Genomic DNA, 15085 nt, shown 5'->3' on the forward strand with positions numbered 1-15085 from the left:
AATTTTTTGTTGTTGACACTAGCAAGTATAACAAAAACAAAGTTTAAAATGTGTATTTCTTATTGAAGTCCATTCAATTTTATTTCTTCATTCTCCTCTATTTCAACTGTAATTTGTGTTCAAGATTGTAGATGGGTCAGCAAAAGCAAAAAATAATCTTTTTTTGTTAAAGGTGTGCAAGAAAAGATAAAATAATCTCTATCTAGTGTACAGCTAACTAAATAGAATTGTTTAATGCTGTAACAATATAATTGGTTTTTTGGAGATCATTGTAGCCTTTTGCAATGTGAAATTTTAACTTCTGTTTTGATACTTTCTTTGCTGTTTATAGGTGCTTAGTTTCCACTTTTTTTTTGAGACTGCAAGCTCTTGGAGGAAGGGGGCAAGTGTGGCAAACTAGATCAAAAGCTGTGAAATGAATCAGATTAAAACCATTGCAAACTCCTGCAAACTCCTGTTTTCTCATCACGTTGAGGAAGATATTTTCATTACATGTGAATGTACTTTCAAACATGGTGAAACCATATCGACGGGTTAACATAATTTGCTACTTAAAATTTGCATGAGCTCTTTAAGAGGTTTTGGATGCTCAGTATTGCTGTGAGAGTGTGACGTTTTGTGGGGATATGGTTTCACACTGGGAGCTCAGCTCTGCTGTGTCACTCTCTGGCTCTTCCTCCTCAAGAAAAGAGGGAAAAAGTAGGATGACAAAAAATCCTGTGAGTTAAGGACAGGGAGATCACAAAGACCAGCGAGAACTCCAAGCAAATTAAAATTGCCTTTCCCCCATCCACCTTAAAATGTCCTTAAAGTTTAAGGACTTATATGTCCTTAAAGCGGAGAAGGGGAACAGCAAATGGGTTTTGCAGTCAGTCCAGAACACCTTGTCATCCCCTGCTCCTTCATCCTCACTCTCTTCTCCTGTTCTGCCATGAGTTGCAGAACTACTGCTCAGGAGTACCTCCTGCCCTCCTTCTGTACTGACCTTGGCTGATGCAGGGCTACTGTTTCTCCCAGTTTGTTGCTCCCACACAGCAGTTTTTGCCCTTTTTTCAATGTGATTTCTCAGAGGCATTCTGGCTGGTGGTGGGTCCCTTTAGGATCTTGCTCTTAGTTAACAAGGGGCAGCTGCTGGGCTCTGCTCACCCCTCCTACAGCTCCTGTTGCTACCAGAATCTTGTCACTGAAACCCGGTACAACAGAATGTTTTTGAGCCCAGTATTATAACACTAACAAATATATAACTTTTCATGCCATTCTGTTATTGTACCCTTAGCAACTTTAAAGAAAGAAGTTGAAAAATGACTGAGTTTCTTATTTGCAGGGAAAGAAGAGCTGCAGATTGCCTTTCAGAAGTGGGATCAAAGTGCTGAGTGTCATCAGTGGTATGTAACTCTGAATTTTGTTTTTAAAAAGCAAGGGGACTGCTGTGAGCTGACCTGCATTTAAAAACTTGGAAAAAATAACAGAAAGCTCATCTGCGTTTAGAAGGAATGTGCTACTGATGCTATTTTTACCTGTTGAAAAGACACTTTTACCAGCTTTGGCTAACTGTCATAAGTAATGTCTTGATAGACAGCAGGTTTTGTTGCAGTTATAAACTTTGTTTTGCTTTGTTTTTGCCTCTTTAATTATGAATTTCTCTTTGACAAGATGAAGTTCTCTGGCAGCATGAAGGCTTCTGTGCATCTGTGCCCAGCAAGGCAGACTGGTGGTGGTGGTAGTGAAGGATGCTCTTCTATTTGGGCTTGAAGAAATACAATGGGTTTTAGGTGAATTAATACAATGAGCTCTATTAAGTTTAGCTCCAGTGTAAATTCAGCAGGCTAAAACCGCCTTGTCTTTGGACTGCTTATAGGCTCAGTGCACTTATTTTACAAAGGTGAAATGAATGAAAATTTGCTTTAGAAGCTTTTCAGGGAATGCTAAAATAGAATGTGGAGGACGATTTACTTAGCAGCTGGCTTTTGGGCTCCACATCTGTGTCTTTTGGCACAGAAACTCCATCAACACCACTTGGTTATTGTGCAGATCCTGGGAAAATGCGTATTTGAACATCCTGTGTGTAGAGGGGCTGCCAAAAAATGTTTGATGCAGATAAGTTGCAGCGAGCTAGTTCCTGAGTTTGAACCCTCAGTATGGTGAGGCTTGCTTTTATTTGACAAGTCCTCTGTTTCATTTGGTCCCTTTCCAGATCCCTGTAGAGTGAGATGTGTATCGTTGAAAAGCAAAGCTCACAGCCAGCTGCACAGCTGTGGGGACAGTCTTGAGAGTTACATATTAAATATGCATTATTTTTACTTTGTGTTCCTCCAACACTCTTGGGTTAATTATTGATATTTCAGTCTGTTACTGATATTTCAGTAATGCTTTTCTGCACAGAGATGCTTGCCGTTTGTCAAGAGTGATGTATTTGCCTCAATCAGTTAGGCCTGTTAGCATGGGCTCAGTGCTGTGCCAGTGTTCTTCCATTCATCTTAATTCTGGAAGAAGGAGAAACATTATTCTCAAAAGATTTTTAGTCTTCTGGAAAGTGTCTAATGGCTATAGTCTGATCATGTGTGCTGCTTGTCACACCACAGAGCACTCTGGCTTTGAAGTGTGTTGAGATAACAGTAGTAGCACCATATGGCTTTCTTTGTTATATATCAATGTGTAGATTTCTTTTTTGCATGAGAAAAGATGAAATGATCTGTAATTTAACCAAGCAATATCCATGTAAATGCTCCAGCTGCTAGGATTTCAATATGGAGGTAGGGAAGCATTGAGGTACACAAGCACAAGGAGGATGCAGAGCTGTTGTAGCAGGTCCAGGGGAATCCATGACTGACATTTAAAATAGAGCAAAAGTAAAATGAATGGTTTTTATTAGAAGCTGTTGGGTAAACAGGATGAAGAGTGTCTCTGCCAATCAACATCCATGCTCTTCTCAGATTACAGTAATTTGACAGTTGGACTCTGATCTTGGAGGTCTTTTCCAACTTCAGTGATTCTTTGCATCCTTGATTTGGAGGACGGGTTGGATTGCCGACCTCTAAATAAAAGTATTTATCATCTTGGAAATATCATGCTTTTTAACTCCTAATAATTGAATGCTGTTCTCAATTAAAGCTTTGATATGAATCAAAGGAGAGACAACATAACCAATTCCTAGCATGTTATGGGGCTTGGTGTTTTCTGCTAGGCGAACATCTTGAAAGAATCTGGTTTTGTGTGTTATTTCTTGTGGCTTTTATGTTGAGTCTTGAAGTTTCTAAGTCACTTTAGTATCTGAATTTTTGACGTTTTTCAAAGCAGGGTTCTAATTCAGGATATAACATTGATAGCTGTATAATCGATGGATATCAAGATGTTACAATCACAAAATAAACAAGAGAGTTAGGCGAAGTGGACTACGATAACAAGAGAGAATAAATGGAGGGCTTACCCTTATGCTGGGCTCACCACAAAACACCAGAAGGAGGGATCTCCAGACAAGGTCCTTCCCTACTGGTAGCCAGCTCTTAAATAGGCCTAGGAGGGGTGGAGCCAGGCTCCATCCCTTCCAGCAGCACAGGTGAATTGCCTTCACCTGTGCTCCTCTGGCTGACTCATGGCTCGCCTCAGGTGATCAATCAAAGAGAGATTCAGGCTGTGACTCAGTAGTTCCCATACAGTAGCTTAGCTCTGTCATTCAGAATTGTATTGTAGCTGTAATGGGATGTTCAGTCATGTTTCTAATATAAAATGCCAGGCCTTGGGATCTGAGCACACTGCTGTGTGTTCTCTGAGTTCTCTGTACCTGTATTACAGCCTGCTCTTCCCTGAACAGCTTTAGTTAAAGGGTGCACAGTTCTTGTCCTGTTGGACCTTTTTGCAAACAGAGGTAGGCCTCTGCACATCAGCTTCTTGCTGTTAATTATGGAGAACAGCTGCAGAGAGGGCTGCTGGAAAAAGGAAATAGCAGAGCAGCATGTGGGAGGTCCAGGATTTATTGGAAATGAATATGTGACTACCGTGATCAGTTGCAGGAATAATTACTTGCTGTCATGAATAGAATAGGAAATCACTCCCTTTTCAGCTCTGTCTGGGTCATGGGATGGTCACAAGCTGTTTTAATTACAGCCTCTCCTTACATTAATTAATTTTACTATGGCAAAAAATTACTGCTAATGAAATGATGCTTCATACATCCAAAGATATATCTATATCTAAAAAATGTAGGGTAAATCCTAATTCCAAAAGACACTGTAGTTTGATTTCCCTTTACTTGAGTAATGAGTAATGCTTAGAATCGAGTAAAGCTTATAATTACTTTCAGTTCACCACACTATCTGTTTAGGAAAATGTGTGTGGAATGGGGAAGGAGGGGAAGAGAGAGGAAGAGAAAGTAGATAATGATGACTTCCTTTCAGTTTGTAGTCCTTAATTCCTGCAGGCAGGAGCACAGAAATGAGTTTCCTGACAGATGATGGCCATCCTCTGGTACAGATTTCATATATTCTTCACTCCTGTGACACAAACCATCCCCTGCTTAGTTGGCTTTAAGCTTGTTAAGCAGGATAGAACATGCTCTGCATTCAATCTAATAATTGTTGGTAGCGAAGCTTATTTTTCCTCTGTCTTATGGTTATTGCAGTAATGAGTGACATTTTAAAGCAATAAGGGAAGAAAGAAATGCTATGAACAAGAAGGCACTGCTGAGAGCTGGCTGAGGCAGCAGTGGTTGGAGCATGAATGGCTGCAGCCTGGGATGCTTTGTGACTGCGAGGCTTTGGCAGCATGAAAGTGCTTTCTGAATGAGAGGGAAAGCAGTAAGTGTCTGGGACTGTCTGAGCTAACCTTGGGATCTGCCCAAATGCAGAGGAGAAGCCTTGCATGGATCTCCTGGGTCTTCTCAACATTATATTTGGTGCAAAGCTGCTTTTGTGGTTGTTTGCTCTTGGAACCCAGCTGGTCCCAAAAGAGCCATCTCTGCAGAGCTGGCTGAAAGAGAGCTGAGATCTGATGAGTGCAGCACGGATGAGTCAGCTTGTGCACAGCAGGATTGATCTCTGGCTGTGTTTTCCTTGCAGGCACCATTCTGGAATACAGAAACATGTAAGGGTTGTTCTGAGTGTCCGACATATGTAGTGCCTTTAGAATGGGCTCACATGAGAGCTGATGAATGCTTTACCAAGTGTTCTTATGCCCGTGTACTCCTGTTGTGGTATTATCTCATTCTTATTTTTTGATACTGACATAAATATAATTCTTTTGCTGTAATTGTAAAAGATCTCTGATTACAGAATCATAGAATCATTAAGGTTGAAAAAGACTTTCAAGATCATCACCACTACGTCCAGCCATCTAACCATGCCCATTAAACCATGTCTCACCATGATCAGGTAGATACGATACCCAATTAAATAATTTGCATAGTAAATACATTTCAGCTCATGAGTAGGAGAACAGCACAGACTTGTAGGTTTGTTCTTGCTTGCTATTAGAGATGGATGGAGATAGATTGTTTTACAAACCCATGCATTTTGCTGCTTAGACATAAGTGTGTGACATCCTCATGAATGAAGTGAGAGAAAAGCTTAATCATTGTTAGAATCCCCTACCCATTTTGGCATGTGTTTGTAGTGCAACTTCAAGCACCTAACAGCAGCCTTAAAGTTCAAGATCAGGATTTAAGTGTTTGTGGATTGCTGTCCAGAACTGATTCATTTTGAGCTGTGCCTCAATTTTGGGCTGAGCTTTTCTTGTGTTGCCCAGGTGGTTTAAACAGGGGATTCTTTCAGTTAGGGACAGAACAGAATACAGCAAACAGGAATAGGCAAGGTATTTCAGCATACACAGGAGGAAGAATAGCATGCAGTAAGAGCACCTGATGGCGTTCCCCATTTTCAGGAAGGTCCTTCCCTTCTACAAGGCTGTCAGCATCCTGAGTGTCTCTGTGTCCTGAGCCCTGGAGATGCTAGGGCTGATGAAGAAGAGCCAGCGAAGAGGAAAGCTGTGAAAACTATGGGCATGAACAGAGGGATAATTTCAGCAGGGATAATTTCAGCAGGGATAATTTTCTTCCTTTTTTTCACTCCTTTTGGAGACAGTGAAGTAAGTTGACATTTACAGTGTGTGGGTTGCTTTTTATCTGTTAGACAAGAAAAAGGAGATGTCTTGTTTAAACTGAAACAAAGGCTGTTGGCTACAAATTGCCCCCAACATGCTCCCTTTTCTTTTTTTTTTTCCATCTCTTGAGGGACACTTATAATGAAAGTGGTGCAAAGGGAAGTGTGTAGCATGGAAATAATTTTGAGTTTCTGTACCCTGTTCCCATGAAAAATTTAGCCACTGTTATTTCTCTAGAATGTAATCCTTTGTTCCATGCTTGCTGCTGGAGAGCAGCAGGTGATGTTAATGAAATTTTCAAGTATTAGTCATATTTCTGATGAATCCTGAAATTGCAGAAGTAGGGAGATTGTTTGGAAATAATAACTGAGTTCCATTTTGTTGTATACTGTTTCATTTGCATTTAGGTCTTCTAGATGAGAGCTTTTAAACTGTACATCTACTGAGATGTGGTTTTGATGTGTCAGCAACAATGTTATCTCTATTATGTTTAAATATATGGTTCTGAATATAAAAGCTGTAATTTCTAATTGTGCTTAATACTTGCTTTGAACTTCATTGGGATAGAAGGGAGAATAGTCCTAAAGGTTATGCTTATGTTCACTAGGTCTCTTCTTAGGTTGCAAGTTTCTTTAAGAGAAGAAGATCAACTAATTTGGGCTATTCCACTAAATGTGTTTTGTTTGTCTTTCCATCTTGTTTCTACCTTTTTAGCAGGAATTCTGAGCAGTTGAACCAAGTAGTCTTGGTTCCTTCTTAAGATTTCTGTATTGCCCTTTTTTGAGGGCTTGATTCCAACTCATCAGAGCACTTAAAGAAGAGCTAGGTTATTACTACCATACCTGTTGCTGCCCTTTCTTGGCTGCTGGTCTTCTCCATTTGAAAAGCTTTTAGGCACACAAAGTGACTGACATTTGAGTACGAGTTCTGAGAAATGAGGTCTTAACAGCATAGGTATGTCAATAGAAATCCCTCATAGCAAAACTGGTGGTGCTACAAACCTGGGAAACAGCTTATGCACTACGGAAGACTTTGTTCTGAAGCTCTTCTCATCAGTGTTGATGAAGATGACACCTTCCTTGAAAGCAACAGTAGATCCTGCAGTAAGTCATTATGATAGAAATATCTTGCCAAGATATGTGCCAGGCTCTTTCAAAGTAGTTCTTGGGGAAAACTTTTTCCACTAAAACCAGAGGTTTAAATGAGCACAGAGTCACCATAAAAATGATACATTACATGGAATAATTACCATTTGTGTCTTCAGGCTTTGCTGAGAATGAATACATATTGTTCTGCAAACACACGTGGTTCATTCCTAGCACTTCCTGAGGCAGACTAGAGATCTTTTAGATGAAACCAACTTGGAAATCAAACAGAACTGAAGACACGCTTTGTATTCCAGCTTCGGTAACTAATAAAGGCTTCAACCTTTTCTAGGATTAAGGAAAAATTGATTGGGGTATGGGTAGGAAAAGGGGGCATTTCAGCCTTTCTCTTTTGTGACAGTGATCAGGTTTGACTTAAATCACAAATGAAGATTAGTTTTGGTTATAGCCAGCTAACTGTATAGACTCCTTACTTAATGTAATTAGCCAGGATTACTTGCTCTCCAGATATTGAAAAAAAAATTAACATGTGGAACTATATGTAAGAGAATAGAATAGTTGGTCTACTTGCCATAACATTTGAGTTTGGCAGTGTTGTGCCAGCTTTCTGTTCGTGTAGTTTTGTGGACTCCATCCATCTGATTGTCGTTTTCTTTTTGTTTATTACTCAAATATTCTGCATACCACTTGAGCTGAGGCATTCTAGTACAGCATCATATTATTATCTTGGGCTACTTATGGTCTACTGTTTTTAATTTGATTCTCTGCTAACACCCACCCATTACTAGATGAATCTTCAAACATAGGCTGACCTGCCATCTATTTAAATTTAATCTGTTACATTATCCAGCTTCATGAAGTTATTTAACAGTGACAGCACTGATGTCAGGGGAATCTTTTGCTGCACCATTCAATATCTATTAATTCAGTCAGTCTCAGAAAAAGTTGATCATGTAAAATTGGGATAAAGGAGACCCAGGTAATTTATTCACTCCAAAACAAAAACCATGTGCTTTCTGATGAATATCTTCCAAAGCAGATTAGGTGGACCTCCAGCAGTGAGGCTCCCACACTAACCCTTCGATGAAGCACAGATCACCTCTGCATATGGTTATTCTCATATTCTTTATTTGCCAGTGATAATGCCTGTAGTTTTTCAGAATTGTAAAGTTTTAATGACCACAGGTATGTGAATATGAGATATCTTTTTCAACATTTAGTCTTTGTTTAACACCATTTCCTCCCAGCCTGTCAGCCTTCATTCTCTATGACATATGGTGTTGCGGGGTGATTTGTGTTTGGGTTTCTTTTAGGGGTTTATTTCTTGTTATTTTCCAAGAAATTTCTGTGTCTCAAGCCCAGGTTCAAAGTTTTTTTTTTTTTTTTACTTTTCCTATGTAAAGCTAGAAGTTTTGCTTCCACAGTAGTCCCAAACCAACCTGTCAGGGTATGAATGTTGCATGTTAAAGAAAGCATAGAATAGGTAAGGTACATAATTAACCATATCAACAGATAGCAGAGAATCTCTGTGAAATTAAATTCTGTGTTGAAGTACATAGAAAATATATATCATTAATTGACTCAGATTGTCATACACAAGTTTGTGAATTACTTGATAAGGATATGGCTATGTTCCAGAGCACTGAAAACAGAAAAACAAGTCTCAGTTTGGCATCAGTAGAGTAGGGTTTGGAGTATATTAACAGCAAAACCATTGTATGGACATTACCATGAAGTACTGAAATTGAACGTCCTTGTACAGGAACATGGGAAAGATTTCAGTAACAGTAACTTCAAAAGAAACAGAATGACTACAGAAAAATTTGAGTACAGGAAGGGAGCTAGCAGTAAAGTGCTTATAGATAATTCAGAGCTTGTTTAAAGACTGTTTTGAAGATTTAATGTAAATATAGGCTACTCATTAATAAAAATAAAAGAAGCCTTTAATCATGGTACTTGTAAAATTTCCTTTAGACGTCAGAGGAGGCTATGGAAACTACAAGACAACATCCTCAAAGTTCTGTGCAGTAGAATGGCTCAAACTAAAGCTAAGCCAAAACTGGCTGTTGAAAGTTGCGGAAAAATGTCATTGCATGCAGTGACTATGTAAAAAGTATTTTTAGACTTCATTAAATGCAGGAAACAAAGCATCAGTGGCAGGAAACAGGTTTTAGCGCACATTTCTTCAGAATAACTCACTTTAGTAGAGGACAATTCAGACAAGCTGTATGGATTTGATGTTCATTTACCTTAGTCAAAATGATGATGCTAGGCAAGACCAAGATGCCATCTGGAATATTTTTGTTGACACTTCCTCACTTAACACCTGTAGCTCTGATGGCTTATGATGTTGAAGTCTTAATTGCAATGTAAAACCAGGTCTGTAGGAAGTCCATCTTTTCCTGGAAGAATATGATCCTCAACAACATGAACAGGAGGAGCTGCTGCAAGATGTTTCTATGTTTCTCCTACAACTTTTTTTTTGCTAGGTTTGGTTTTTAATTTTAGGGATAGTGTCTTAAAATGACTCACCCAAGAAGATCTACACTAACAGAGCAGTGTCTTAGGCTGTGGCTCTAGTGGTGTTCAGAGGTAGGGTTTGATCAAGAAAAACTTTGTGTCATTCATTATGAAGTAGTCATCTGGCTATGAATGCCTACAATTCATGGGAAATCAAGGTAGCTACTGCTAGTATTAGTTCCAGAGTATTAAATATTTTATATAATATGAGCTTGCCATCCCCACAGAGTCTGCAGCATGTTTGAAGGTCTTTGGGATATAGACATAAAGAGGAATTCCTTTGGAAAGGAAATGTTGTGCTTCAGAAGCACAGATCCAAAGGACAGAGTGCAGAACCTGTGTGGATAAAGCAAACAGTTTTATTACAGGCAGAAAACTCTGTACTATAAAACAACATACGTGCATATGCATGAAAAGATTTTTCGTCCACTAACTATTCAGAAAGTGGCAGAATAGCATGCACGGTGACCCATGTGGGTCAGTCAAAGGGTAAAATGTTTTAACATCTCAAAGTTTGGTGTGGCCCCAAAGGAAAAAGCAAGCTTTTCATCTAAATTGGCTTTTAAAACTGTATTTCGTTCTGGAAGATACAGGGTGGATATCATGGGCTAGGTATGTTTTATTTCATACATCATCTGGAAGGAACATATATAGACTTTTGTTGCATTGTGGAAATGGTATTGAGTGCATCTTTCACATCAGATATACTTTAACTTCTGAGATTAATGCAGACAGCAGCCTTTAAATACATCTGTTGCATAGAATCAAGTTCATGTCTGTGGACAGCAGGCAGTTCTCTGAATTTATAAATGAAATGTTTTCAAAGGAGTAGTGGAACGCATTCTGAGAAGTGTTTCTATATACAACCTTGATTTTATGCATCAAGATTTTATATAACTACATAAAATCAATTCTATATACTTATATATGTGTCTAGGTCATACAGTTTAAAGCAGCAAGTCAGAACAGGGATGAAGCTGCTGTTCATCACTCTGTTCTGTGGTGTGATTCCCAACTGTGAGAATACACTTTTTTTTTTTTAAATTTCTATGGAAAATTGAGACAATAGTAAATTAGTCTTGCTCTAATCCAGAGCAATTTATTGTGCTTAAACTTGCAGTGTGTACGCCAGTATCACCAAGTGTTTTATTTAAACCATACATGCTCTAGAGTGCTGCTGAGTATGTTGGAATGGGAAACAAGGCAGCATAATTAGTGCTATGTGAATTTACAGCTCAGCCTACTCTCCAGCTCTCTGGACAAGCTTCTTATTTTTTCCTTTAATCTTGTCTCCCCTTGTTTTGAAGTTTAGGAAAGCCTGTTTTCAACCCCTTAGCTCTGTATGGCCATTAGTGACAAATGCTCATTAATTTAAGGTTAAGTTTCTGGGAATTTTGCTGTTTCTCCCAAGGTACTGAATCCCAAAATTAATAAACATTTGAATTTCTGGTGTGTTTCATTGCACAACTACATGGTAGTTGTCTCACTTCTTTACAAGTGAAGAGGCTCAGTGCACAGGTAGGTAAAAACTGGTAAAACTCATAAAATATTGCCAAAACTTCTCAATTTGATATAAAAAAAAAAAAAACTTGAAGCTCTGCTCCTCTCAATTATTTACTTGATTAGGAAGGGATTTATTCTTTCTGTCTTTTAATCTTACTCTTGTTGATGAAAGTTGAGCTCTGACCTAAGGTTTTCATCTGTTTGCCTTGTGTGTGATGAAATCTCTCTCTTGATTTACTGTCAGTGTTGTTTGAATAACGCCAAACAGATTTATGGGCTAGCATTGATATTTTCAGCTCACAGCTTGTGCTGGTTGACTAGCAGAATAATCTAGCTCATTGGTTTGTTGGGTATTGCAATGTAAAGTTAGTTGAGTATTTGTGAAGTAAAACTTGATCTGAATAAAATGCAAAGGCTTCCATGTCCTCATGCTGTTGTCAGCTGGCCAATTCAATTTACTTCTTGTCTTATTCAAAAGGAGGCACCAGCAGACTTAACTAGTGAGTCTTTGAAACTGTTTGAAGAGATAAGAGCTGTATTTGGGTTGGCAAGCCACCCTGGCCATGAGGCTGTTGGTGCTGGGCTATGTATTTTGTGTTCAGAAGCCAAAAGTCCTGCTTTCAAATGGAAGTCAGCCAGAGTGCAGCACTGGAAATAAAGCTCCATCAAAGCTGTGTGTTCTGAGCCTGGGGATTTGAGAAGGAAGAACGAGCAGGTTCTCATCTGGGGATGTATTCTCTCCTGCTGCACAGAGTTTATTTTCTAATGAATGGGGAAATCCTTACAGAGCTGAGAGTTCTGTGGGAACTTGTGGCTTGACCTTAATGAGTAGTTCTGGTTAATAGTTAGTCCAGCAAGTCTCATAATGCAGGGTTTAAGTAACTTCTGAGACATTGATCCTTGTAGTTATCAAGTGTTTACAAGTGATGAAATCCCCAGTCCGAACTCATCATTCTTAATCTATCCTATTATTGTTAGCCTATGTGCAACTTGGTAGTGCCTCATGTGGCAATTCATCTGAAGACATTTCACAAAAGAGATTAAAATAAATAGTTCTGAAGAACAGGCCAAGCTAAACAAACAGAAGAGGGAAGAGCAGGAAGCCATCCTGGTGCTGCAGAGAGGGAGAGGAAGGGAAGCTAAAGACCTCAAGAAATCTCGGATCAGAGTTTCATATGTAGAAACCACCACCATGCTCTGGATCTTGAGGCACAAATTAGAAATGTTCATGCTAAGGTTGCTCTTCCTGGGACTGCAATAAAAGACCAATTCATAGAATCATAGAATGTCCTAGGTGGGAAGGGACCTTAGCAAAATAGTTCCAACCCTCCTGCCATGGACAGTGTTGCCACTCACAAGGTCAAGTTGCCCATGGCCTCATCCAGCCTGGCCAGCGATGGATCAACCATAGCTTCTCTGGGCAACCTGTTCCAGTTCAGCTATCTCTTGCTTTATTTCTTACCTCTTGTTTCATGACAGGTCTGCTGTTAACTGCTTATTTTACTAACATTTCAATGGTCTGCTTAAAAAAATAAAAATGTGATCTTTATTTTTACTTGACAAACAAGTATTGCGCCACTTGATGTTGGTATGCTGGTTGTTGGAGAGGTCAGGCGAGGCTCCCCTCATCCCATTGGATTTATGGGAACGGACTTGTAAGGCTTGCCCTGGGGAGGAAGGGAGTGGTATAAAGGAAGATTATACAGAGTTTTACGTTGTATTTAATGTACATGTCCAGAAGACTTAAATAGTGTGGCTAGAGGAACCATATTGAGCTGGGACCCTGGAGGGTATAATGAGGAGACAGAGGATCGGGCAGTATGAGCAGGGCTGCAGATATGGCTGAAGAAGTCACAAAGGAGATGAAATTGCATCTTTCTTCTATATTCAGCTTTATTTTTGAGTCTCTGAACCAATTTCAGGGAAGAGCAGTGTGTGGGAAGGTGAGATGGGAGAGTGTAAATCCATGGGTAATCAGCTTCCCTGCTTTAACTGCTACAAAATAACTGCTTATGCTAGCTTTGAATTGTAGTGTCTCTTGTTAGAGAAAACTAAATTGCCTTGAGCTTGCAGCACTCAAACGATGTTATTTTGTTTCCCAAATTCAGTGGTTGCTCAGGCTACAAGACATAGGTAGGTTGTCACAGTATTTTCCCTCCTAGTAGGCATCCTAGCCTAACTAGGATAGCTAGCACGCTATGGATTTGCTGTTGTGTAAGGGAGATGCCTGTGCATCTTAGAGCTAATTAGAGCTTTTTGCAATTCTGGCTCCTGCTTCAGTAGGATTTGCTCTTCAGCATTCTATATTTTCACACAATTCATTGCTGAGTAAGGAAATTTAGGGTGTAGAAGTGCACTGGAAGACTTTCCACGGTCAGTGCAATGAACAAAAGCTACTCCTGCTCAGTTGCTGACATCCTTGGAGCTACTGCCTTCCCATGCAAAAAGTGCTTGCTGCATAGGTCCCCTCCCTGTAGAAGATGTGAAGCTTAAATGTGCTCTTATCTTCAGAAGGAAGATACATGCAGAATGTAGATGTATATTTAAAACTGCCAGTTTAGTTTCATACAGATGCCTTCTTTATGCAGGTATGCCATTCTCTGTGGGCAGCTAGCAGAACATGAGAGCATCCAGAAGCGCATTCAAACTGGATATATTTTTAAGGTGAGTGAAAGGAGCATGCTGGCTTGTGTGTGTGTTACGCAGTACTTCTCTAGTAGGGTAAGTTAGGAAGACAGCTCCAGCTTTTAGCAGAGGAGTTGTAGGTCTCAAAGGGATGCTTTTACGGGGTGGTTTGGATGAGGAAGGTGATTCCAGCAAGAGGTGCTGAGGCTGACTGGTTTCACTCTGCATTTGTGCACACTGTAAAGTCAGAAAAAAGATGAAGAATAAAAGTCTTGCAAGTAAAATACAATCCCAGTGAGAACTTTAGATGTGAAATTATCATATGGTAATAAGATACCAACTTTTCCTGCCTGCTTGCACCCTCCAGTAAGTACCAAATAATGAGTTTTCAAAGGTAGCTCATCTGCTTCAGGTTCTTAATTTGCCTTTCAGCCAAAACTGGGATGTTGCAGGGAAAGGAGATGCACCAGTTGCTGCAGAACTGGCCACATAAAATTAGTGAGTTGGCAGCTATTCATATAACCACTAATTTGGTTATGTCAGGTTAGGAAAAGGAGGTAGAATAAAGTGAAGGGCAGCTTCTTTTTTTTGCATGCAGTAATTCTTTTTTCTGATAAAATGCTCATTTGGGGTTCATTGAAACATTTTAAAGAAAATTTGGAATCTCTTGGTCGCTGCAGTTTTCCTGATTGCTGACAAATTGTGGGCTTATTCCTTTCCTCTTTCCATACATGCTCATCTGCTCTTGGCTTCTAACAAGAACGTAATGTGTGTTGGTGATAATTTTCCATAGGAACACATTGATAAAGCGATTGCTCTGAAACCTGAGGATCCAAAGTCTTACTACCTTTTGGGCAGGTGGTGTTACCAGGTAAAACAGCTTGTTAATATTGATTACTTACTTCTTCCCTGGAATTTACTTCCTTGTTTGAGTGAAAGCTAGGTGGATTGAAGCCTTAACCAATGAACACAAGGGGTTCCAGCCTTCATATTTTAGTCTCTGCAGGTGGCATGGGAAGTGACATGGCAAGGAATGGACTGAGAAAAGCACTAGCTTGCAGACTAGCTTACTGTTTGCCCTCCTTTACTCCGTAAAAACAAACCACCTTTAAACACACATGGATGTGATCCAAGGACATTTTGAGGCTGGCAAGAGCTTCTGTACACAATACAACTCTATAATTCTTTGCACGTGGTTCCTCTGCTACCCATGTATTGGAGGTGTTAGAATTGTGCAG

The 15085-nt window shown here is 39.6% G+C and overlaps 1 protein-coding gene across 1 annotated transcript in view; it reads left to right on the plus strand.

Moving 5' to 3' along the window:
- RMDN3 (regulator of microtubule dynamics 3) overlaps nucleotides 1–15085 on the plus strand; it is a 31425-nt gene that overhangs the window by 10491 nt on the left and 5849 nt on the right. Inside the window, exons 6-8 of the mRNA XM_048947300.1 lie at nucleotides 1325–1385; nucleotides 13811–13886; nucleotides 14641–14718. Coding sequence (XP_048803257.1) covers nucleotides 1325–1385; nucleotides 13811–13886; nucleotides 14641–14718 — 215 coding nt within the window. The remainder of the gene's footprint in view (nucleotides 1–1324; nucleotides 1386–13810; nucleotides 13887–14640; nucleotides 14719–15085) is intronic.

This window comes from Lagopus muta, chromosome 6, assembly GCF_023343835.1.
Source record: "Lagopus muta isolate bLagMut1 chromosome 6, bLagMut1 primary, whole genome shotgun sequence".
Classification (NCBI taxonomy): Eukaryota; Metazoa; Chordata; class Aves; order Galliformes; family Phasianidae; genus Lagopus; species Lagopus muta.